Source organism: Gavia stellata, chromosome 23 (genome assembly GCF_030936135.1).
Source record: "Gavia stellata isolate bGavSte3 chromosome 23, bGavSte3.hap2, whole genome shotgun sequence".
In the NCBI taxonomy this organism is placed as follows: Eukaryota; Metazoa; Chordata; class Aves; order Gaviiformes; family Gaviidae; genus Gavia; species Gavia stellata.
Genome location: NC_082616.1, coordinates 5,207,247 through 5,234,092, shown reverse-complemented (window position 1 = coordinate 5,234,092; position 26,846 = coordinate 5,207,247). Strand labels below are relative to the sequence as shown.

At 40.4% G+C, this 26,846-nt stretch overlaps 1 protein-coding gene across 4 annotated transcripts in view; it reads left to right on the top strand.

The window, feature by feature from the left end:
* The window catches only part of MACROD2 (mono-ADP ribosylhydrolase 2), an 884,404-nt gene that overhangs the window by 505,050 nt on the left and 352,508 nt on the right, over window positions 1–26,846 (top strand). For all 4 annotated transcript variants that reach the window (XM_059828569.1, XM_059828570.1, XM_059828568.1 and 1 more), the window contains exon 6: window positions 7,505–7,626. In XM_059828569.1, coding sequence (XP_059684552.1) covers window positions 7,505–7,626 — 122 coding nt within the window. The remainder of the gene's footprint in view (window positions 1–7,504; window positions 7,627–26,846) is intronic.

Below are 26,846 nucleotides of genomic sequence, written 5' to 3'. Positions count from 1 at the left end.
CTGAAACTCTCTCTTAGTGTCTTAAGAATAAGCCCTCTCAATTTAGGGGCAAACAGGTTTATTTTTGAGTGCTGAAAAGCCAACTGACTGAATTATTAGACGAATTAAAAACAAACTCCTTCCCAAACATTTGCTCTTCAGTAGAGAGAGGAGAGAGAATCTTTGTCTCTCATGCTTTCCTACATGTAGCAAACATAAACCAAAAGACAGATTAAGGCATCTTTGTCTATAGCCTTGTCTACTTCAAGGAATAATAGTCAGAGAAAGGTGGAGAGCATTACTTGGGTCAAGGAGGTCACTCGGTACGTGTTTCCCGAGCCACTCGATGAGGAGGGTGCTTGGCCGGGCTCCTCTGGTGCTACAGCAAAATGAGGTTTGCTGTAGTGTGATGAGGGCAAAATCTGCTTGGGGCAACATAATTTCATTTCATCTGTTCTGTTTTCATATGTATATTGAGGTCTTTATTTGGGTAGATGATTTGTAGAGGGGAACAAGAATAACATTTGAGCATTTCTGCTGCAACTGCTTTAAGTCCAGATTAAAAAAGAAAATGGAAATAGCAAGTCATGGATGTCATAATTTCATGTTAAGTCATGTCGTGTTCATTTGTATCACATCATGTTATGAACATCCCAAATGGAGCCATTGCCTTTTAGCTTTACATGTAGGCAATTATTTCCAGCGAAGTTGTGGGGCTGTCTGTCTAGTCGCTGCTTTGACATCTGTCATCATAGTACTAAATTGCTTTGTAAAACCTATTACTTTGGGATATAGTATAGTGTCTCTTAATTGCACCACTTGCTTCTCCTGCCTGAACAGAGCCTACTTTTGTTTCCGACGTTAATGGCGAGGCCCTGATGGCAGAGCGATGCTGGGAGTTCATTGATGGGAGGGGAGCTGCTCTGGGATTACACGGGCATACTTGGGCCTTGTATTTTTGTGACGAGCACCAGTGCCAAAAAGGCTTGCGTTTTGACTTGTGTGACTGAATTCTCTGGCCGGCTGTTGAGGCAGCGGTATACCATTGCGAACAAGCTCTCTGTGTGTTTTAGCTTCCCACGGATGCCGAGCAATCGCTCTCTGCTAAATGCCGGCTATTGAGCTCAGACTTCTGTGGCTCCCCAAAGGATCTTTCGTACTCAGCAAATCCTTCGCCTTTCCCTCTGGGAATATTGTTTCCTGACTGTCTCTGCTGTCTTGTACTTAAAACATACACCTAACCCACAAAGAGGGATGCTGGTTAATCATTTACGATAAACATATTCTTTACCTTTTCTTGGGCAGACAGTGCCATTTAGGTAAAAAGTGGCTTAAATATTTTACACGCGTGACTTCTAGATATCATAGCTTTTGCAGCTAATGAAGTATTTTTTGGTTCACCCAAAACAGCTATCTAATCACTGAAGGCTGCTATAAAAGGTACAAACTTCAGTCTGAGCAGTGCTTGTTGCTTCAAGCCTAAAAAACTGAGACTGTCTCTTTAACTGCTGATAAATGCAATATATATCTATGTAAAGCACATAAATACTTCTGAACTAAGGAGCAGTGTCATACATAGTCAAGTTTAGCATTGCATGATCTATAAAAGATGTTGTCTTGCATTTAAAATATTCAACTCAGCTAATCTAGTTTTGGAGACACATTATTAGTAAATAAATTAGGCTGTGGTCCCGGGGGATTCATTTAAGCTGAACTTAAATTAACAGTTGGTTGTTACACACTGAAAATGCACGTTCTATGTGCAAGTGCATGTAACTAGAAGTAGAAAATGAACAAGCCGAGAAAATTTGTATACCAAAGTATTAGGCTACATGCATTCCTTAAGAACAGCAATATTCAGTACGCACCAATATCTGGAGGCAACTCCATTTTCCATCAATTGAACCTCGGCTATCCCTTTTCAGCACCAATATGGTGGGTGTTTATTGTGTAAATCAACTGATAAGATTTACAAATGGAGCCTTAAATGCTCTGAGGTTTTTTGTCAGGTTTTTTTTTATTTAATGGCACACGCAGTGCGGTAGCTTCCTTCTTAAAATTCATACGGTTTCTGCTGTGATTGACAGGGTACAGCTTCATTATGCAGTTTGCTAGATGGGCCGATTATGGCTGTGAATGCGTGAATGGGATGAATGAGAGAAATGTGTAATTGATTCTAGCTGTGGTCGGCTGGTTCATTAACGGTGTGAATGCGCCACGCTTGCGCCCGTAAGGGAAGAAATGAGAGAAACTTATTTGTACTTCTTCAGTTGTTTGGAAAAACTCATTATGCTAATATTTTTACCATCTAGTGTCACTTTTAGGAAGAATAAGGGAAGAGTAAATGGAATCAAAAGTAAATTACATCAGTCCTCCAGGCTGGTTTTTGAGGTGCATTCACTTCTCGTCATCCTTTTGCAATTAGAAGTTGCGTTTTGTCTTTGCCCATGCTTTGCCCTTTCTTCATAGCAGTGTAGGTAAAAAAATTTGTGTGACAAACAGCATTTTAAGATATATGGACTGACTTCTTTAATAAAAAAGACCAGCGAAAACAAGCCTCATTGGCCTTTTTTACAGGTAGAGTTTGTATACTACAGCAGATGTAGATTCATTTTTGACTGGCCTATATGGGAGTTTGAAGGGAGAGTTGCTGTGCTTTTGAAGTGTTGATTAAATGTGCAAATCATATTGATTTTTTTTTTTTCACTGGTGGCTTAGTAGTGACAAGGATGTTTTAAATGCCCAAGCGGTGTTATACCTCCAGATTAGTTTGTGGTTTACACAAGATTCAGTTGTCTGCTTTCATTATAGTGCTTTAGGGGAAAAAGAAGAAAAAACTGAACGAAAATAAGTGGAGGTGATACAGAGGGTGCGCACACACGAATCGGGGTGTGATGGTCACGGGCCTTGCTTTGGCCGCCAGAATTTCTAACCAAATGCCTGAAAGTCAAGTGACCAAAAAGAGAGCAGCAGATCCTGTAAGCTCTCCTTGGATCAACCATGTGTTGCAATGCAAATCTTAGAAAAGCCAGCGTAAAAATAAAACGTTGCTCCAGCCCTAAAGGAGCTCCAAAACAGGGTTGTACAGTGTATCTGTGCTGATGCTTTCTTTCAACCACCCCTACCTTCTCTTGGGGAAGCATTTCTGTAAGGGGAAAAAAAAACCTCCTTCCCTTATAAATATTGCTTTAAAACTAAGCAGCTTCATTAGCAACGAAAGCAGTTTGATCCTTTGCGGTGGCCCAAATTCCAGATGAGAATATACCTTCCTCTGGGGCTCTCCACCTCAGTGTACTATTAAAAATGGTAAGCAAAACATCTCTGCTCTGTGTACATGGAGAAAGTGATTTACAAACATATGGATTGCAGCTTTCTTTTTAATGGAGTTTCTTATCAACGTGCTTGGCTGGAAGACTGACCATAGTAAATCAGGAGCTTCAAAGCAGTGCTGGCAGCTTCGTTTGACGTAAAAATTAAAATACTACAAATGGCAAGTGTGGCATTCTCTGAGAGCTGACTGTTCCCAGTTTTACTCTCTTTACCTGGTTTTGAAGAACAAAAAACCATACTGAGGACATTTTGGGGAAATGTTCGTATCCCTTGCTCCTGTTTAACCTCATTAAGAAATGCTCAGACAGCAAAGCGGTGCAGGAGTTCCAAGAAGGAGCAGGAGCTGTTTGGTAGCAGGGTTTTCTACCAGGCTTTTGCAGCCAGACTAAGTCTTTTTGGAGTTTCGCTGCATTTCCCCCAGTTTAAAAATCTTCAGGAGGTGAGACCGCTTCTGTTTCATGCTGTCGTGCCTCTGCATGCACGGTGTGTCTTCAGCCCATCGCCGTGCTCGTCCCCACGGCTGGCGCTCCCATCTGCGGTGCCCTCTGCAGTCAGTTTGCCTTCTCCTGCGGTGAAGCGCATCCCTGCACGTGTCCTGGGATGGTCCTTTACCGTCGTCAGAGTCCAACCTGGGAGTCCCGTTTGCTTCAGAAAGGCTGTGTGCTTCTCTAGGGTGGATGCTCGTTCTGGCCGTGGGTAGGCTGCTGTGGAAGGTGATAAGCAGGGCTTGCACATCCATCTGTGTCCTCGCCAGCGGTGCTGGAGGTTTGCATTTGGGGCTGGCTGCTGTAGTGGGTGCCCGGAGCAGCGGGACAGTGGTTCTGCCCCTTAATTTTCTTGCAGAGAAATGCCTGTAGGCCTCCCCCCTCCAGCACACCCCCCCTCCTCCCTTCTCCAGCCCCGTAGCGTACAGATCTCTCCGGCTCTGCGCAGCTGGGTGAGGGGGGAATGTGCGAGTAGAAAGGAAACTTTATTGTGACAGACAAGCTGGAAGACTGACACAGTCTTTGTAGATATACTAAAAATAAATGGCTCTGCTTCAGCCTGTGAAATCTGATTCTCATATATTAACTCCGTGGGCTGGGGGGCATGGGGAGAGCTGTTTTATTTTCTGGTTTGTTTGCTTTTCTGCCTGTATAATCTCAAAGGGTTTTGCCTGCCTGCAAACCTTAATGTATTGTGGAATAGCTTGAGCAGAATAATGTATAGTTTAGGCAATGTATGGAAACACTGATTTTATTGCCAAAGTACGACAATAAAATTATTACTTCCCTGTTTGTCTGCTGACCATGAAACACTGGCATATTATTAATGCTGCTTTGCTAGTAAAATCTTACTCTGTCATGTATTTCAGAATAATAATGTGCCTAAGAAAAGCAATTTTTGCCCATGATATGCTGTAAACAATTACAATAGTTTTGATATTTTATAAGCCAATTCATAACCATCTTCATTGTTCTGTCGAAAGAGCCACCTATGATGGGCTTGTAAAAATTAAAACATAAAAGCTAATAACTGCATTAAATGTTACCTATTTCTGTGACGTATCTGGTGCAGTGATAGAGGGTTGCTAACGAGGCACAGTGAAAATGCTAAATAAAGAAGTTCTGAAAAAAAGATGACAAGAAAAACATTTCCCACTTATCGAGCTGAGAATTTTTAAAATTAGTGTTTAATAATGGAAGACTAAAGGAATGGAGTTAAACATTTAATGAGTGAAATGCATCTAGAAATTATACCAAGGGGAGTTTTATACAGAAAGACCCAAGCAAGAATTTGGTACTTGGACCATTCTCCAAAACTCTTTGTTGTTGTTAAGTAATAAATTAATAATTTAAGCCATTAAGCTTCAGCTTTTAAGCAGCTGCCCCTTGAAATACAAGTTAACTCAGCCTTAGCAGAAAGAGGGAAATCTTCTATGATTCTTTTATTCATCTTTTACACTTTAAGTTGGTTTTACAGTCATTCCTTTATTTGCTTCTTGGTTGGTGGGTGTTGTGGGTTTGAAATGCATCACGGTACCTCTGATCTTAGTGTCTACAAATGTAGAAGGACCTTGATTGAGATCAGGTTCACTAGTATATTCCTTCCCCTTTGCTCAGTAATTGTAGCTTGCCTCTTTCAAAAACAAAGAAGGGAAAAAAAAAGTCAAGAGAATCTTTTTCTTTCTCTGAAGTTGCCAACAGCCAAGTGCCAACACTTGCAGACAGAAACCTTCCTCGGAAAGTTTCAACCTGGAGGAAACTGCTGTAGTCATGGTCTGAAATTACGGTCTTTCCTAATGGAAGTACTCTCACAACCTTGTCTCCATAAGCAGAAGCAAATTTTAAACTAGCTAGGCTATTTCTTTTTTTCTAGGTCTTAATAGTTCTCAGTTTATTATAGTAGCTAAAATGTGTGCTAAAAACAAACAGCCCCCAAAAAACAATACAAAAAACAAAACCCACAAAAACCCAAACCACAACTTCTTTTCTGAATTCCTGGGTGAAGCCATGCTGCTTGTTTCAATCACCTGCTATCATCCTGCTCATCAGTGGGTAAAGACTCAACACCTACTTGATGGGTCAGTGGCCTGAAGTGCTGTAGGGAGACTTTGCTGGAGTCACTGTCTGGCAGCTGTGACATTCAACAGAAATTATCCAATCTGTCCATCTTCTTCCCACAACTGGGGAAAATTACTGTGATCAAAACGGAAAGAAGAGTAGTTAACCTTTTATTTACTTCTCAGTAGGGTGTTTTTCTGTAGTGCTTGAGAAGTGTCTAGCTCTTGTGGGTTTCGGTTTCCTGTCACAGCCGATTCCTCGCTGTTTCTGGGCACTGGGACTCTCTGGCGTGCTTCTATTTGCTGAATATTGATACTTTCTGGCTAATGCAAAGAAAGTTTTGGAAATGTTCAAAACACGCCTCAGAACATCAGCCACCTTTTAAGTAGTAGAGACCAGGACTTGACAGATGGTGTTGGGATAAAAAAAGACAGCATGCATTTTAATGTTTGACCACTTTCACTTGTGCTTCGGTATAGATTGGAGGGAAATAATCAAAGGCAGCTTGGACAAAGAATAATGGTGTGAATTCTGTAGGATTTGTGAGTAAATTAAAATATTCTGGAGTGTAGTAACAGTGGATGTTGCTTGGAAACCTGTCCCATATGGGACAGAAACACAACTTAACCAATGGGACCAGCAGTACTGGAATTGAAAGCATTGGCCTATACCTTTTTGTGGCTACATTGCAAAAAATAGTGCCACTGTTTATTATTGCTGCTGCTGTATGTTGTAGGGGGATGATGAGGAAGGGGAAAAAAAAAAAAAGATATGTACCTGCCACCGTAACTCATTCTAGCATGTTCATACATGCTATAGAAGAATGTTTGAAAAGTCAGCGTCCTTCCTTCTAGTCAAGTGGGGGGGGGGTGGGGAATAAAAAAAATAAAATACTGTGACACCTTTTAGTTAGTAGATTTCTTCTAAAGGTTTTTTTACTCCAGGCTTTTTACTTCGTTTTTCTTATAGCACTTTACAGACTTTGATTGCAGCATCTGATTTTGATGAGTCCGGAAACATCGTACCCAAGATGTTCTCTGACTGTACTTTCTCTTTTTGTTCATTAAGTTTCTTCAAATAAAATATTTTTGTTTTATTGCATGGTGTCTCCATCTGGTCTGATGTGATAGGAAACACATTCTTTATATAACTAACACATCCACAGGTCACCACTTTTCTCCTCTTAAAATGGCTGCTGGGAAAAAAATTAAGGTATTAGATGAAAACGATTCCTGTGTATCGCCATCAAAGTTCTGAGGTTTTGTGTAGTGAACTTTCCCAGTGAGAGGACCTTCAAGGGGTGAGAACAACTGGGGGTTTCAAACAGCTGTACAATATTTTACAGTTGTACAGCCCTAAAGATTTAGGGTATTTCTGAAAACGTTTCATCTATCTTGCCTGTGGATCGTAGTATAACAAGCGTTTAGTGCATTTTCCTCATTTTTTTCCTTCAGCCCAAATACTTCAAAATTTAGTCTTTACTGTTTTTAATTTTTATTTAATTATTAAAGATACCTGTTACTACATGGTTTCCAGTTATAATAATTTTCTTACAATATTATTCCTCCCTTTGTGTCTAGGTACAATACCAGAATGGATTTGCGATAAATAAACCACCCTAGGATCTCTAACTTTTTTTTTATTTCTTGCAGATGTGATCCATACTGTTGGGCCGATCGCAAGAGGCCATCTCACCGACACTCATAAGGAAAACTTGGCAAATTGCTATAAATCCTCTCTGAAACTGGCAAAAGAAAACAACATCAGATCGATTGTAAGTACTCTATGAGAAAACATTATTTTTTTTCTAATTTGGATCTTTGTCTCCTTGCTGTAGAATAATTATAAATATAACGGTCGGCTTCCAGAAGGATTTCTTGCTGTATGGGATGTGAAGAAGCAAGAAATTAAATTACCATTTGACCAAAAATAGTTGCTAGAGAAAGGCATATGGTTATTTTAGGAGATAAGAAAGTTAGCCTTCTAGTAGGTGTAAAAAAACTGAACCAATAAGAAAGGGAGGGAGCTGTTTCCGTGGCTCGCTTTTACCCAGTATTATTTATTGAAACCGACCTAAGAAGCCGCTGGTCAGGTGGATAACTGCATGCAATATTGCCTCCTAAATACCTGAGAAGTGATTAATTTGTTGCTTGTTTTATCCGTTAATGTTTCTTCCTAAAAATAAAGGTGTTGGTCAAGTGGCAATGTTTATAGCACTCCCTCACCAAAATCCATCATAAAATAGCCTGTTATACGATCTTCCATTGAATGATAAAGGTTCTTTTGATTGCTTGAAATATATTTTACATTTTTGTACTTCAAAAGGCTGGATTTTCGAAGTCCACAGAGCAAAGGAGCTGTTCTCTTTCCAGCTCTGGAGCTTTGAATCTGTAGCTCAAACTGTAGCAGCTGAAGTATTTAGATATCCTGAGGTTAGTTCCCTAAATGTTTAACCAAGGAGAAGGTTAACACCTGGGCATGACTTCACACCTTTTGGGTCATTTTGGCTGGTTGTGATATAGCTTGTGTGTTTGGCAATGTAGAACACACACTTAATCTAAAAAATGTTAATTGAACCACTGGTGTTATATCCAGGTGAAATACTCCGTAAGGGAAGGCAATTAATATCAAAAAATCACAGGCGGAAAGTAAAGCTTTTTGAGGAGAGGGGCAGGACAGGTGTAGGGCTTTGAGCCTGAGTTAGATGTACCCTTCAGAGCCAAAGCTGGTGAATATTGCGTATTTCTTTCTTCTGGGAGTGAACCATGCTCGTCGCACTTCTGCTGATGAAGTCCTCTCTGTGCTTCTCAAAACGCTGTCTGGTGAGCCCTCTCTTTGCCTTTATCCAGCCATGAAAGAGAGGTGGTACCCAATTTAGTTGTTACTTGATTTTATATTTTTTTTCCTTTTAATTCTATGCACATAAGTTAGGACTAAAAGCAACCTTGGGGTGGGGGGACATGTTTTCAACACCTCTCTGGGATTGTTTAAACAAAGATGTTCCTCCGTCCGGCTGTGATTGTCATTGGAGGCAGTAAGACCTCCGTGCTGTTGCCCCGACATTCTTCCTTGTTCTTGCCTTTAGGCTCTGGGCAATTAACATGCTTCTTCTGGGGCTTTCAGGTTAGTGAGAATTAAATTCCTAACATGGATGGGAAAGAAATGGTATTAAAAAAAAACAATACTGAAATAACAAAGGAAAAACTATAGTGGGCATTGGTTAATGCTGGTAATGCTTCCCTCTGTTGCAGTTCTTCAATTTTAGGACATTCTAGGTAGTAGCTTGGTATTTGACATGGAATAATAAAGAGCGGTTATTCTTACGGGTTTCACGAAAGCTAGCCTGATAGTTTAGTTAAGAAAAGATGACCACGGGAGAAATCATCCACGAATTATTTCCTTGCTGGTTAAGAGCTGTTGACTGTGCACCTGGTTTGAGATAAAAAATAACACCCAGACTTGCAGAACACAGCTGCATAAGCTGAACAGGAGCCAAGAGCCATTCATTCAGTCATACCAGCATTAAGAAGCTTAGCAAGCAATATGGATTTTAAAGTCCACATGACAGATCATGGACTGTTCTGAAAAGCCCTAAGTCCAGTGATTTCAGTGATGCTTTGGGAAGCGAAGGCTACTTGAATGTCTACCCTAATGAACAAATCAAGCCTGGAGCAAAGGGAAATGTATAATTCATTCAATTAAGGAGCAGTAGATTACTGTGAGTCTGAAGAAAAGAATACGAATTGCAAGTGGGTTTCACAAGATCTAGTACAGTAGACTTAGAAGGAAAGAAAATGAATAAAAATATCTACAGACTTCTGAGGCTTGCGGAGACGCGGTAGAGAGAACAGAAGTACTCAAACTGGCAACATCCGAGTGTGGAGTGGATATATTTACAGATATATTTACAATAAGGATAAAACAAACAAAAAATGGGCAAAAAAGTTTACCCGCGTAAAATAAGTAAGAGAAAATCAGCTGTGCTGATTGATGGCATATTTTAGTGGCCTCTTTAACAAGAAGATGAAATGAGCATAGGAAAGAAGAAAATGAGGAATTTTAAAATAGGTACTGAGGAAAAGCAGTATACTTATAAATAAATAGGTATTGATGATAGCAAGTTGTACTATACTAAAATAATTAAATAAACAAGAAAGCATTGGAGAACTAGCAGTAGTAGCAAGTAAGAAGGAAGCAAGAAGGCATGAAAAGATTCTACCAACATTAATGTGTTGCTTATCTTCAAAACAGAAAGGACACCAAGTCTAGGATTAATGCAAAAATGGGGGGAAAAAAAACCCACCACAATTCAAATTGTTTTGAACATGAGCTGCATCATAGGAATTAGAATTGCTGGAGGCATTATGAATGAAGAGTAATGATGAGTGGCAGTGTATCAAGTTGGACAGAAGTGTGCGGGGTGACTCAGGATGCACCGCTAAACGCAGTTTAATTTAACATCTTTATTAATGATTTTTGAAGAGTACATAAACAGCTCATTAATTACATTTACAAATGATACTACATTAGGCAGTGTTGCGAACACTAGAAAAGGACAGAGATATATGATGACAATTGATTCCAGAGACTGCGAATATAACCTCATCCAGCATCCGCTACAGCACCAGAAGGGAGTTTTTGCCTCCACTGTAGTGGAAGATAGGTCACAACCAGAGCTGGCAGCTACAGTCTTGGCGTGGGAAAAGATGAAGTAGCATATGGTGGGGAAAAATAACCCGGTTCGCAAATAGTCAAAGGGAGAAGTGTGCTGGAAAACCAGCATAATGAGGAAATAGTCTTGAATAATAAGCCTCAAATTAGATATACTTACAGCAGTCGCTTGTTTTGTTTCAGTATTACGTATTGTTGAGCTGCCTATAGAGAAATGATGGATGCCATCGAGGTTGTAATTTCTGTTCAGAATGGACTGGGGACAACAGGAATAGGATTCGGAATAGATCAAAATTCACTTACACGCATTGTGTGTGTATGTAGATGTTTTGCATACCGAGGAAGGGAAGCAATGATCGTGAAATACTGTGTAAATTGTGAGATGCAGCTTTGGGGGGGTTATGGGGTGGTGGTGAAGGTCATTGTGTGTGTGACAAAATGGCAGCTAAATGGCGTAGCGGTATTAATTTGGGCTGTGTTTGTATCCAAGGTATCCAGGCATGGATGAAAGCAACTCTGTGCTAACTCTTGGGGGAGCACTGAAATCTCATCTGAAAACGTTATGATCTCAGTATATAAAAACATAATAATAAAAAAATGCAGTGGGTAAAACCAGAAATGAGATGAGGGAATATAATGAAATGCCAGTCAAGTCAACCTGATTGCCAAGGTTCATAATTCACGAGCAGCCCAGCCATGGGTGAGGGTTTGCATAGCCATTAAAGCAGAAAGAAGAGCCTCGGGAACAAATTGGACTGTCTGCAGGATTGTTCAGAGAAATCAAAACAGCCCCTGCCATTTGTCCCCCACGCCTGTGGGTTTTCTCAAACCTTTTATGTTCAATGCGAGGTTCCAAATGCTGGATCAGCTGTTTTCATCCAGGAGTTCGTCTCTCTCAGATAGTCTACTCCATCTACCTTTTAGGTTACCAAAGTAAAGTTTGTGTTTGTGCTTGTTCTCCGGCGTTCCCAAAAACACGCATCGCCTTTTCCTTAGCGCTTGATCATGTAGCTGTGCCCCGCTGTAGGACACTTGAGCTACTCTCTGACTATTTGTGCGGTCATTGGTGCTGGTGAACCTTTTGTGTTGGATGAATCTATTATTTATACACTCCTCGTATGGTTAAGAGGATACTTGAGACGTTGTTTCTTGTTTCTCTCCACTTTAAGTTGGTACAGATCAACAGGAGGAAAAATATTTAAGGTAATAGAAGTTTATTTTGGGAGTAAGTAGTAGGCATTTAAGCAAATTAAGTTTCTTTAAATGCTCAAGTAATTTCCTGAGAATGTAAAAAATTGTATTTTTATGTTGGTCTCTTTAACACACTAGTAGCAATTGCTATCCTGCAATAATTAAACCTCCGCTGCCTGAAACACCGGGAATACATTATAGGCACCGAATCTTCACTGGAAGAAGAAATGGTGAAAATATTCCAATAGATGACTCTTCTGTTTCCTGTATTGGTTTTCTAAATAAGAGCCTTACAGGCCAATTAATTGTTAGGTTATCAGGCAGACCAGGGGAGTTGTAATCACTGCTTTCAGGGATTAAATTGGTTCCCTGTACACATTGTTTGAAACTATTTACTCTGTGTGCTCTGACTTTTTTGGAGGACCTTCTGTCCTACTTTTCTTTGCATACACTGCTTTGAAGCCATCTGATACCCTGGAACTTTTCTGAACATCAAGCACTTCCCTGCCACATACTTTATTCAGACTTTGCTTGTGGTTGAAAAAATCTCAATCAACTGATGTCAGTCGAAGCTGGGATTGCAGTTAAACGGACACGTTCTGAACAACACAGAAAATAAAAAAGATGCTGTGCATTACTGTGGCTGGGATCCAAGTCAAAAGGGCTGTAGCGTGTTTGCAGAGAGGGAAGTCGGTGCTGATCCCTCACCCAGAAGGCAGGGCAGGCTTCCTCTCCGACGGCTACGGAAATGGAGAAGGTTTTTTTGGGACTATAGCTCTGCTGTTGTTCAGGACTTGCGTACGGCATCGCAGTCTTCAGGATGGCTTCGTGTTGGCAGGGGGTGAATTGTAAAGCTTTAACAAGAAGCATTTCTTTAGACCGTGCTCTCTGACCTCCACCTCTAGGGAGAATTATGGCTAGAGTGTGGGGGCTGGAGGAAATCCTCAAAGAATGCGGCTTTGTGAGTTGCGGAGGGAGGCCTGCTTACTGCCAACAAATACATAACAGGGTTAAATACAAAATACCGAAATTTTTCTGTCGGATCCCTAGAGTCAGAAAGGGAAGAGTTTATGCTCTTCTAGAGCCCTACCAGATTAGTTTGCTGTTGCATTAAAAAAAACCCCACACCAAAAATATTAGTCTGTCTTTCTGCCTGGATGTTTGTGCTATGAATGCAAAAAGCAGTCCTGCTCCAGGGAAAGCCTTTTAGCTGGACTTCTCAGCACAACCACCCTGTTCCTTCTGTTTAAAGGGTATAAAGGCAAAAGGCCATCTAGAAATATCTCAGAAGTGAGAGGACCTATTCAAGGGCTGACTTGCTCATCTTCAGGTCGAGTGGAAAAGCCATCATTTGGCAGCGGGATGGCTAGTGACCTGTAACGATGGGATATTTCTGGGAGACGAGGTTGTCTCTTTTGGCTCTGGATAAAGTGGGTCCCTCCTGTGCACGCAGCTTATGCTGCACTTTGGTTAGGGTTATTACAGAAGTATGCTGAATAAAGTTGGGACACGCTTTTTGAAATCCACATTGTGCATCCATCTCTGAGGTCTTAAATCAGTGTACACAATGCATATAACGCTGTGCATGTGCAGTGCTTTTAAATTCAAGTTTTATTTGAGGCTTTGTTAGATAAATATTCCTTTTACATAAATATTTAAGTTAATATACAGGGACTTCCAACTCATATCCTTCTGTAGGTGTTTTTCACAAACAAGGGTCATTTAGTTTTATTTGTTGTCTTATTACTGATATTGGCCAAGTAAATACCGATACTAATATAACTCATTTGTACAGAAACACAACCTATTAATTATTCAGAGCAACATGTAAAAATACATCAAGAAAGGTGCCTGCCACTTATCCATTTATAGCACTTAAGAAATAACCCTGTTGTCTTTTTAATTGATTTAAATATTTGTCCTCACCTGTAATTGTGAATTTTAAGAACAGACTTTGCAGCTGTGCACTTGGTATTTGTATTTACCTTTAAAAGGACGGTGTACTTCTGATAGGCTGCGCTGTTTCTTTGGGCTTTGCTTGGGTGGAGACATATTTAGCTGCTGTGCTGCCTGAATCTTCAGTTGTAACTCATGGACTTAAATTTTTAATGTCAGTTTCAAACGCAGAGTGTTCTCGGCTCCTCCTGTTCGAAATTATAAAATTCATCAAAGACGAGTTTTGCTTGAATTGTAGAAAGGCACTTAGTGCTGCACTGTAACAGATTGTTTTAGTCTTGCCTTTACCTGCCATGTTCTGTCATGATGCAGAGTTATGTTTTAGGGAAAAGTCAAGTGATTTTTTTTTTTATTTATTTTTAAGGAAACTTATTTCCTGCTGAGAATGTTGCCATAACAATGAGTTATAAGTCTGAAATTCCTAAAGGTTGACTTTATTCTATCTGGTTTTCTGATATAGATTCATGTCCATCAATCAGAAGAGTTGCTTTGGAAGGACATTTCCGCAGCATCATAAATCTACTTAATTTGTTTCTTGGAAACACTTGTAAGATATAACATGACTGATCTTACATTTTCAAACTGAGTTTTCTCTCCAGCTTAGCCTTCCTCTTCTTTTGCTTGTTAATTTTTTTCTTAGATATTTTGCAGATAAAAACTTAATGCAGTAGCTCAATTTTTAAAGATACTAAGTTCGCTTAAGTACCACGTTGGCTTTTTACATCTGCATCAGATGAGGAGGTTATGAGCTTTCCTTTTGGTTACAGAAATGGCTATAGCTGGCCATGCTTTTGTTAACCCGAGGTGAACCTGCTGCTGCGTGTTGCATGTGCTCCCAGCCATTTCTCCCAAAATGATCTCGGCAGATCGAATCACAGTCCTGTTCCTTCAATAAGGATTTCATTAAATGAGGTGTGTTCAACAAGATCAAGTGTAAATCGTTACACCTAAACAAAGATGCTCATTTAAATGAGAAAGGTTGAGGAATGATCGTAGCCCTAGGCAGAGGTTCCTTGAGAATAAGCTGGAGTTTGTAGCAGATCGTGCACTGGAAGTGGGTTGACAACATCACCCTGTTGTGGGGAAAAGGAAGAACGGAGCAGCTGTAGAGTGACAGCTGAACAGGAAAGGTCTGTGGAGTTACCTATTGCTCTGCTTCGGTAGAGCAAACTGGACTGTTGTGTCCAACGTGGGGAACTGGCGACAGTTTATTCAGCTGGGGATGATCAGGGAGTTTGAAATGGCACCAAGAATTGTGTGACAGAAAAGAGGGGGTTTTAGGTCTAGAGAACAAGGAGTAGAACTAACAGTCTGAATTTATAGGTGCGGAGTTTTTGATGAGAGATTACAGGGAATTTCCTAGCTGGTAGGTAAAGCAATGTGAAAATTGTTTAGGAAAGTTATGGCTCCACCAGTATCTGTACATGGGTCATCACTCGCATTTGTTGAAACCTGGGCTCGTAACACATTAGGTGGTGCCAAAAGGTTGAGCTCCGGCAGCAAGGCTGTTGCAGCCTTGGGGAAGTCGGCAGGTAGCCTGGTCGCTGCGGGAGCTGGCTGCACAGGGCAGAGGCAGACAGGTTGTTCTACATTGCAAACAGGATTCCTTTAAAAAAAAAATTGGGTTTAATGCTGTTGTGTTTTTTTTCTTTTGTTTTGGTCACACAGTTGCACAATTTCTTTTTTTTTTTCCCTTCCTCCTTGCCAATCTGTTTTTTCAGCCTTGCCAGTGTGCCACTGGGGATGGTTTTCCTGTTGAGATAAATGCCTTTGCCTTCTGGTTCACCGGCTGTCTGGCTACTCTTCCTTCTCACCACGGAGGGTTTTGTACAGACACTGAGAAGATAACCAGCTTAGGGTGCACATACAACATGTGCAATAACATTCTAAGACTTGTGTACACTTCCGTGTTTTTTTTAATAATCCATTTAAATTTTGTTTCTGCCACTGTACAGTTATATATTCAGTATATATTTCCTAAGAGGAAGTGGATTTGTTTTATTTGATGCTTGAAGCATATTACAGTGTTTGTTTTCTATAGCCAAGAGTGGCAGGAGCAGCTCAGAGGGATACATGGATCAGTCGCGAATATGTTTCATGGTAACCTACCGCATAGAAATTATTTGCAGTAATGATGATGGTGTGACCTGATGTGATTCTTCCTTTTTTAAGTATGATGTGATGACTCCTGAATAGGGCTATCCCTTCCCCTGCCCCATCCTCGGTGTTCGGAAGTGTTTTGAGTACAGACAGGGACAGGTACAGTCCCAAACTGAGCAAGTGCTTGAACTTCTACTGGCAGACAGGTCTGGGGATGCGGGGGCTTAGGTACCGCACCAAGCGGCATTAGCAGAGGACAAAACCCACCAGCCCTTCCACCCGTGCAGTGTTAGTCATCTCCTGCCTGACCACAAACAACTGTCTAGATGGTATAAAGAGGTAACAGCGGTGCTTTAATAAGCAGATAGCATTACTAGGGAGTCTCAGTTCTCTGTTTTGTTGTTCTGTGACGTTACTGTTGTAGCTGTTCTGCAACATGGTGATTTTGTAATGGGAAGAGGGAGAAAGGTTAGTTATTTCTGTTGGGTTTAATGAAACACTGACTATACACTTCAAAAAAAAAATAACCTGAACTGGTGGAATAAAAAAGGAAATAGCTTGTTCAGGAATAAATTCTGCAAGTTTGTATGTGATGGGTTTAACGTGTGATAATTCGCCAATCACCCTGTGGGAATCCTGTGCTTGAAAGGATGGAACTTTCCAGAAACACTGCCTGTTGACTCGGTAATTGGGGAACTGTCTCATTAGGGAAGGACAAAGTACAAATCTGTCAGACAGTGGACCAAGATGCTAGTTATGAGACAGCTCATAAAAACTAGGGATTGCTGGGAAGTCTACACCACAAAGTACAGGGGAAGAGAATGATTTATGTTTCTGTACAGAGGAAATTGTACTGGAAAAAAATAATCTTCATTTTGATTGAAAAAGAAAAAAATTGTAAAAGTAGACTAGAGGAATTCTTATTTGCATGCAGATCTCAGCTGTCCGGAGTCAAGTGTTTAAGATGCTTGTCATTATTTGAGTAGCAGGCTCTTGTAATGGAAATTCATAGTAAAAATGGATGGCATATATAAATTCCTAACACAGCCATAGAGCTGGTGGGCTGTGGCCATCAGGCTCTGTGCAAAGTCGTCACTGTCCTTCTACTTTACTTCCTTTCGTTGACCTGTTCCCTGTCACCTTGTTCGCAGTTTGTAGGCTCTTTGGGAGGGCTTCTATTTGCTCTATAAGGACTGTCTGTCTGTGCTGTGAAGGTGCAATCCCTGTTAAGACTCGTGGAATTCACAGCAACAGCAGTAACGGAAAGTAATAGTTGCAACAGGGTAAACTTTTTTTTTTTGGACGCGGACTGCAGTGACTCTTTCCATCACCACAAGTGGAGTCAAATTCTGCTGGAATTAGGAGTTGCTTATTGACAGGTTTTCATACTGGAGGTACCCTCCGTGACGCCTGGAAATGTATGAAAGGCTGTTTGGCAGATAGGGACTTGTCACTACCAGATTTTTTCCTCGCAATTTAATGGTGAGGAGAAGAATGCGTGATGCTGCGTTTTAGCACTGCGTGGTGCTCGTAAGGTCCCTGTCGCTTGGCGTTTTTCATCTGATAATTTTGAGACACTTCTGTACATCCCATTTGGTTTTTTAAACATTGCCTTGATTTATCTATGGAAAGAACAAACTATAGCATGAAATTTGTATCTGCTTTTTTACTTGAAATAAGTCCATTTTTCAAATAGCAAATTAAAAAACAGTAAACTAAAAAATTGATTATTTTGAACATTGTTTTTTATATTTACATAGCTAATATAAAGCAAAGAAATGAAAAATTAAAAGCATAAGTTATTCTGTGTATCAGATCATAATACTTAACTAGATTAAAGAAAGTATTTCATTACAGCATAATATCTATTTAGGATCAGAGTAAATATATTGGAAAGCAGTTCTGAAAAATAAACAGGAAGGGCATGCTTTCATGAGCCCTGTTTGCAGGTCATTAAATATGTTTTTCTCTGAATTGCTTCTAGTCACTTGGAGCAACATGCATTATACAGAAACGATGTATTATGTTATAGCTACATATAAAGAAATAGCAATAATCAGTAGTTAGCTACAATATACCCTTACCTGAAAGGTTTTCTAATATTGTTCCAGTATGATGATGCTGTGTTATTTTTTAAGGCCTGTACAGAGTAAAACCAGTAGAACTTGAATAGTCTAATTAACGTAAAACGACTGGTACTTCAGTATTTTATTTTGATGAAATATTCATTTCTTTAATCTGAAAAACTGTTCCCACCAACTATGAACTACATACACTCCATATTCAAGTAAACAGTTTAGCAGCCATATTTTTTCCAAGCTGACTTGCTTATCAACTCCTAGTGACATCTGCCAATTAGGATTTAGAGATTTGTTCATAGCACAGATGAAAAGAAAAGTAACAAATATTGTTAGTTTTGGTAAAGAAAACTCTTGTGTGTTGTAGCATGACTTCCTGTGGTTTGGCATAGAAGGACCTTACTGCAAGGCAGGAGAATTTTTTTAAATTAGGATAATTACAGGTGAAATAATTTTTCATTTTCTCTTGTTATGGCATTCCTAAAAGATGACTACCTATGTTAAAGCTGTAAGCCAAGAGCACACATTTCTGTAGACTGCAGTTCACTTTACCTGTACTAGTGGTCTTATTAAAATTTATTATTTCTTCTATTCAGACTGGAATATAGAACGTGTAACATTGCAAATCTTTTCTCTTTCTAAGGAAATAAATCGGCGCATTGCTGGTTTTTGAGTTGTCATACCTTTCTGAACTTTCTGTGGCGTGTAGTGGCTGGATTACATCTTTATGAATTAAATCGTGACCTGTGTCTATTCCACGCAACCATGCGCTTCCGGGAGAGGAGCAGACATGACACAAAGGTTTTAGTTCATACCAAATGACATGGTTTGGACAGAAACTTTGGATGACGATCTAAATTGAGAAAACTTTAGATGGTGTTGGGGCAGAATTATCCGTTAACGTGTCCTCCTTGAACAGCTGATCCTGACTCTGCACTTGCGTAGACATGCTGCAGTTCTTTCCCCTGCTCGCGGGGAAAAAGGGGAAAGCTGCAAGTGTGTCAGAGCCTGTACGAAAGGTGAGAGAGCATAAGCCCAACAAGTTTTTATATTTATTACCTGTTGGTATTCCCTGTCGTGGAATGCATCCCTCCCTGAGTCAAGCAGAGACAGTCAGGCTTTGTGCAGGAAATGTTGCTACCCAGAGCAATGATGGGATTAATCCTCCTGGTTTGTAAGCAGGTGATGCTGTTTTAATATGACTGCTCTGTGCTCTCTGGTTTTTGCCTGCCCTGGATCTCCCTCTCTGGCCACCCTTGTAAATGTGCTTCTTTATGTTTTGGCATGTTGGAGCTGAAATGTCCCCCGCCTCGTCAAGTCTCTGAAGCTGAACATCCCAATGCTTGTGTGATACCGAAAGCTTTGTACCTGCCTGCCTCCTGCAGAAGGAGAAAATGTTGCGATTAATGATTCTGGATTACCAAAATGTTTTTGATATCGATCTTAAATGTCCATTTCCTATTCAGTTTTCATTTATGTTCTAAGTCCTTGTGTGAGGATCTTTTCCAACTGGATCATTGCAGGTCAGAATTTTGTTTTTCAAAGCAAAATGCACAATGGTGCAGAGCATTTCTTCATACATCTGTTACATGCGGGCATTCCTGTTTGACCTTTTCTTATCTATTTTTCCATTCTCAAATACACCGAGACTAAGTTTGGTGACAAGGACAAGCTCAAGACAAATGTAAGTCATCAAACTGTCTTTTTTTCTTTCTTTCTGCTGAATTAATGTCTCCCTTGCATTCTAATGCCCCTGTTTATGTACTGTGGTGCCCTATTTGCTTACTTTAACAGACAAACACTGTGTTCCAAACATCATATTATTACTTACTGCAATCTTGAGTCATTGTTTGTTGTTGTCTGTAGCTTTTTTCCTTTTAAGTGTTTACGTACTTACCTTCTTTGATCCCTCAAAGTGTGTTTCGTGATGTTAAATTCCATAGGACATTCATTTATCCATTTTCCTAATCTCTCCCCATCTCCCTGTTGTTCTGTGTTCTCACGTATCTTCGTTATTTCACCCCTTTCGTATCGTTGGCAAAATTACCGAGGGTCTTTGACTATCGGAGCTGCTGAGTTGCATGATGTGGAAGAAAAGTTGTATCCAGACCTAAGACAGCAGATACAGATTCTCATTTATCTCACGAGTGTGTCTTTTCTCCGTGGCCCTGGCACAGAGATGAGGAGTGTGGCATATAAGCTGAATTTCGTTATGCAGTGTTGATATCTGAATGTTCATGGCTCCCCAGTTCCGAAAATGCAGCTCCCTGTTTTCTTAGGAAAGCAAGCCAGCCTATAGCACCATATCCAGGTATATTTGAAATTAAATATAAAAAATGTTGCTAAAAGATGGGAGTTATAAAAAGTAGTTTCATTAGACCACCAATCATTTGGTGGTCCAAGAAGCACATTGGTAAAAAACTGCAAGGTAGTGACGCAGTCTGACACTGGTTCATTCAAATAAGCTGCCATCTGAGAGGGTGTATATCCATCATATTTCACGACTTCACCCCCAGAAGCTAATGACGTTAATGACAGCTAATTCTACTTAGGCCTGATGGTGGCGGTGACTGCAGCTTGTAATCGGGTGTTAGAAACAATCCATTTGATAAATTCAAGGACGCTGAGCCAAATCACCTATTGCCCTGTTGACTTTAATTAAAATTGCTAGTGATCGATGTTTTTAAAAGCAGGAACTGCCGGTGTTCATCACTGTTTATTGTGCATTCTTTCAGTGGGATGGCTGTTTCCCCCCTTTATAGTTGGGGGGAGTATTTTGCCTTTTTCTCCTGTATTTGGCCTAAGCTGGATTCATTTGTAGAAGGCCTAGTCCAGTGTCATCAACATCAGCTGCAGGATTTCTGCAGGTACCAGAAACAATTGAAATAAGCCATCCCATTCTGGCTGAATACTCGTGAACCTCGACCAAAAAGAGCTCTGTCAGGGCTGCACCACCTGTAGTCCCTGAACTGGGCAGCTTGGATGCCTTAGTACAATTTATCATCGTACCTTGCCTTTGCAGTGCAGAAGCACTTTAAGTAAATGAAACCATTTTTCTTTATTATCTCCTAGTTAAGAAAACCAACCCTTGTGTTTTCCCCCAGTGTAAGGCTTCTCTGAATAAATATGCAAAGTATCATTTTGCAAAATGACATTCTACCGAATCCCTTTGTACTTAGTCCTGCCAGAGGAGGGAGAGCCGAGACGGTTTCTAAAACAAATGTGTGCACCTTGCAAGTCTTTATGAGGTAGTTTGGGGAGAATAATGGAATGCTACACAAGTGTCAGGGAGACTTTGGTTAAATGACAGGCTCCAAAAAAGGCTTTGGAGTATAAAATACAAAGTTAAATTCTCAGTAGTACCTAAATAACAGCCTGGACTGAATGAAAGCATTTCCAGCCTAATAAGACGTTGGTTGGTTTGGGCTGAACCGTGAAAGATTTTGTTAGTTAAAGATAAAATTCCTTTGTAATTCTGACTTGTGAATAGTACCTATTTCAGCAGTTTAGTCCAAAAGGGAGAATCGCGAACAGGCAGGAGTACTCAGGTGTACATGCCACAATACGCATAGGTCAGGAGGAGCATGAAGAATCCTACCCAAAGCAGACTTGTGAATTGTATGAACACTTGTGGAGAAGGGCTAATTAGAAGCAGATGCTTAGTTCTTTGGAGTTACACTGGGACTGGTGACAGGCGTTGGGAAGGTTTGAAGTCAAAGACTTCCTAAAAGCACATGTATATATAGAATAAATCGGCCATATAACCATTCCACCTATTGTTAAGTTAGGAACCTACAGGTGATGATGTTTAATTAAACTGCTCCTAGAAAGGGTTACTGGGTGCTTCCTCTTTGTACACACATTTTTCACCTCGGGGTGCGCAGAGAGCGTGACAGTGCCAAGGTCAGCAGTGAAGTTTTCACTGAGATGTTTGCATGTCTCATCTTAGTGTCTTCTGGTCTGCAAAAGAGGTTGAGCTTCATGAGAGAAATGGCAAGTCGTCAAGATTAAGTTCTCCTCCAAAAATTAGTAAGCAATAGTGGGTACTATTAATAGTCTTAAAGTCTCTCCATCAGTAGGAGGAACTGGTTTATATCGACAAAAAACTATTAACTGTTATGAATGTGTCTCCAGACCTTTGCCTTAAAGTGGTCTCTGGCAATCTTCTGTGCCTCTGGACTGCAAGTTATATCTTTTTTTTTCTTTTCCTTTCTTTGGATGGCTTATGAGATCTTCTTTTGGTAAATCCTGTGGGTTCTGTGGATGTCAAGGAAAGCACTGTCCTGAAAGACAGACTCAATGAGCTAAGTTCATGTCAAATGATAGCTCACTTAAAGTAAGAATGGCTTTTTATCTGTAAAATTTTGGAAGGCATGAAATCTGTAGGTAAAAGGTACGTGTCCAATGGACTACTTTCCTGTTTTCCCCCAAGGTTTTTCTAGCATGTTTCTAGTGTGTTTATTAAGCTCTTCCAGAATACATTGTTCTGACATTTTATACTGAAGAATAAATAAATCAAACCCCTTTAATGCAGCAGGCTTTCTTAATGGTGAAGAGCAGGCTTGCAGCTATACCACTATCCTCTTCTCAGGTATTATCAGGAGAAATAAAACCTTTCAAGGCCTCTTGAACACAATGGCATTGAGCAATTACTGGGTACACATTAGGAAATGTTTGTTTTTGAAAAACCAAAAAATATTAAATGGTTTGACTTTCAAATAGACTGGTCATAAGTGTGCATTTTCCCAACTGCTGTGGGTGAAAAATTTGGACTCGGCTGAAGCTATTGGAGTCAGGCTCCCATGTCGTGTATCCAAAGTAAATCTCATAAACTCTCAGCACCCAAAACGACTTCATTTGGCATAATGACTGCAATCAATAGGTAATAAGCAAACCTCAGATGGGAGAAGGGAAGGCTCTGTAAATGTACTGGTACATCCTGCATTGATGTCAGAAAACAGCATCAGTGGAAACAATCAAAGTGGGGCAATATTCTGCAGCAGAAGTGTCAAAACCTTTTAAGTTTCTGCAAAAAGATTTACATGATTTTCTATAAATTTGCATTTCTAATGTGACACGAATCATGGTATACTTGGGGTTTCACTGCAGAAGTGCTCAGCTGTTGCTGCAAGCCATTTAAATGTGTTTCTTGCAGCTGATTGTCCCTGGCTTCTGATCAGTTCAATGTACCAAAAATGATTAAAGGCTGGTGTAAAGTAGTAATTTCAAAGACAAAAATGCTGGTATACTTTGAAACCTAGTAGGCAACTTTTTTGCCATAAGGAGTAGTGACGGGCAGTGCCTCAGCAGTGGAAGAGTTGCAAATAATTGGAGGTGTAGCAAGGGCTAACGGCAGGAGTTAAGCCTGCCCGGTTCAGTGTGAAGCTCTGTCCGTGGGGAAATGTTTGACATGGGTGGGTTTCAGATTCATAAACTGTAGCAGGTAATACAGCGTGTAGAGAGAACCAAGGCTTATCTTATGTTTACTTTATTTTGCTTGCCTTGGTTTTAACGTGTTTTTCCTGCCAAAGTAACAGGAAAGCGTGTTGACAGGCTAGCGTGTGCGAGCTTCATGGGGGAAGCTTTGTGTCCTGTTTGACTGAGGGAGAGCAAAAGCCTTGGCACCCTATGAACTTGGAGACATTCCTGTAGTCATGTCCAGCGTGGAAAAAGACACGCTTAAGGGGATAGGAAATTAAATCTAGAGGGGCTCTGATTATGGAATCACTGGCAGAAGCAGAAAGAGTGAAGTGTAATGTAATGGAAAAAAAAAAAAAAAAACCAGATTTGGAAAAAAAAAACCCAAACTAGGTTATCAGATTAGGTAGATGATCTGGTTGCAGAACGTAGTTTGAGTCACAGTACCTTAGAACTGGAAGGAGGCAGAGTATAGATAGCAAGTGTTGGTTATTTTTTTATTATTATTTTTAAAATGAATTCTGGGTCAAGGTAAAACAAAATCTTGGATGTTTTGGGAGAAGCCTTTGGAGGTGACCTGAAGGTTGCAGCCTCTCTGAAAAAGGTCAGAATGAGAGGCTAGCGAAGAAAGGAAGGGGGAAAAGACAGTAAAGCTTTACCAAGTAAATATTTTCATGGTACTATTTGGAGATTTATTTTTTCCCTTGGAAAAGCAGATAGGCAGGCGTGGACAGAGGCAGGCTGGAGGAGAAGAAGGTTCCATGTAAAGCAGTGGCAGGAGTGCCTTGGTGACCCTACAGAGGCCATGTACACACAGACATAAATACTTACATGGAGAGTGAAGTTTTCTCCTCTCTACGTGACACAGCTGTTGTGAAACAGGTATCTCTGAATCCTAAATACTCGCTTTGCACCTGTAACTTAACTGGTATGGGCTGGAGGAGTGTGGAAGTCCTTTTACGTGTGGGATGCATGTAAAAATAGTAGAGACTGTCAATGGAAATCATAACCTGACTCATTAATGCAGCGGGAAGAAAACTAACTTTTCCCTGGTACGTTCAGAGCCAGTAATTAGCCAGTGACATAGTCAGTGTTGCACTAGTATTTTTATAGTGGCTACGGATGAGCTGTTCTTAGGTGACTCGTTGCTCCGTTGTAGAAGCTTGCTTTTTAGTCCATGCAGAGTTTTGAGATGAGGCAAATGAGAGAAAATCTAGACTTTTCTGAAGCAGATGGATAGGAAAAGCCTAAGCTAAGAGGATGGCATGTCCCAAGCATCAACAACTGCGCACGCTGCTGAGCGGTGGGGCTCGCTCTTTGAGTAAGAGTGATTCACCTCTCGGTGCTGTTCATACAAGCCTCAGTACAACATCACGGTGATGCGCGTCGCCCTCCCCTGCACTCGTAGGCTGCAGGTGCCGAGGGGCTCTCGGTGTGCAGGCTGCACGCGAAGCTCATTTCTTAGCCTGCTCTTGAGGCTGCTGCAGTGCCGGCTGCTAGTTCACGGGGAGAAAAACGTTTTCTACTTTGTTCTCCTGCTCCCTCTTTTCTTACAGTTGACCCAGGAGGTTGAAGGAGAGATTGCAAATACATTAGAAGTGTGTTATGGTAAGACACTTGAATGCTTCTTAGGCGTTTTCCCAACAGATGCAGATTTCCACGTTGTTGGGGTTTTTGTCATTATATAGACACTGTTTAAAATAAGGGTGGTTTTGAAAAGTCTTTTTATGATATTACCAAAATTTGTAACGTGAGCAGAATAGCTTAGCCTGATGTGTTTTTAATAAGGGCTTTTTTTTAACGTCGTTACCCAGATAAACTGAACAAATGGAGAAAGGCTAATTGACTTACCTTGCTCAATTTATCGGAAAGCTTTTGATAACATTTGACATCATTTTATTAAACATGATGGAGAAGGGGGAGTGGTGGAATGTTTTCTTCTTCCTGGTGTGTTATTTTTGCTAAGTGTCTTGGGTGCATTTAGATAAACTACAGTGCTAAGTCTGAGCAAGAAAGACCTAAATATCTAGTGAATTACTCCTATTTGCATAGAGAAATTAACCGTAATTAGCATTCAAGTTTTAATGATATTGTATTTGTGAAGCTGATAAGGCCTCTGGGACTGTGGTTGCAAGAAACTTCTATTGTTTACTATATGCAAATCTAGCCACTTAGCTTTAATTAGAGGTTGAAACCTGGAGCAATTATCAGCAGTTGCTTTAGTATTAATGAGCTTGACAGAGCTGTCCATCATGGTGTTTTATATGATTGAGAATTAGAATATTGAATCCCAGTTGGTTCCCTGTTCAAAGAACTTGCAGCCTCCGTCAAGCAAAACCATTTCATTTAGTATGCCATACATTTCGTTAGTTCCAGTCATTGGAAAGACTCAAGTCCTTATAAATTTGTATAGCTGCTATTTTCTGCCTGATGCTTTGAGAATATATGAGAGAATTTCTTTTAGGGCATACGCTGCCAATAAATTTAAAAAAAAAAAAAAAATGGTTCTAAGAGCAGTTATATGGTTGCAATATAAAATTTAGTTGCTTGACATCCGAATAATACAGTTTACAATAACTGACTGATGAGTTTCCTCACAAAATTAGCTGATGTATCCTCTTATGTGATGGTGCTGGATACTTCCTTTCACGTTCTGGTTTTAGTAGAGGACAACAAGAGAGATGTAAGGGAAAGAGAGCAAAAGCTTATAATGCTTAGCCCCTTAAATGATTTTTATTTCACTTTCAATGGAAGCACAAACCATTAGTGACTTCTGTTGCTCCTCTTTAATGTTGGTTTGTTTTGAAAGAGCAGCTTTTATGTCAAAGAAGTAAAATGTTTCCCCAGAAGATCTATATAGAGGGAAAAAAATTAGAAAATATCACTTGAAGTTAGTACTTTTGGTAAACACTATTGAAAGTTTTCTGGTTTTGGACTATGTCTTTGTGAAACAGTTCTCCCTTCCACAAGCCTTTAAGCAATTAGAATAGATACTTTATGAAGGTGTGTATATATAAAAAATTACATGTAATAGATGCTTTGTATTTGTAATTTTTTATTGTAGTTTGATAGACAGCAAAATATAATTGTGAACTTTCTTGTGCTCTCGCAGGTGAGGCTGAAATGAAGCCACCGATGGCATTTTTTAGCATCTCTTGGTATTCCCTAGGATGTGAAAAGCTTTGCCATATTGGATGACAATGCAATGCCATCTAAACTACTCACCGCCAGGGCATGAAATGCTGTTTTAGTCACATGTGCATTTAAATGCTAGAGGTTGTAGTTTTTTCGACAGCGATGAGAGACTGGAAGCATTTACAGAACATTATTTTATGAGGTGCTGTTGAACAGCCCCAAGTTTGAAAGCACAAGGCGGGGCGAGCTCTGGGAATGGAGAGGAAGCATCTTTTGGGGGGGTCCTGCCCTGCCGTCGGGACGTGCGTTTGGTTTCTTGTGCGGACGGGGGCTGCTGCCCTCGCTGCAGGGTGGGTTTTTCCTTCCGCTGTGGGTTCGGGTTGCCTCCTGTCCCCGTGCTGCTCCAGACCCGCTGCCACTCACAAGACAAAGCCTGGTTACGCGC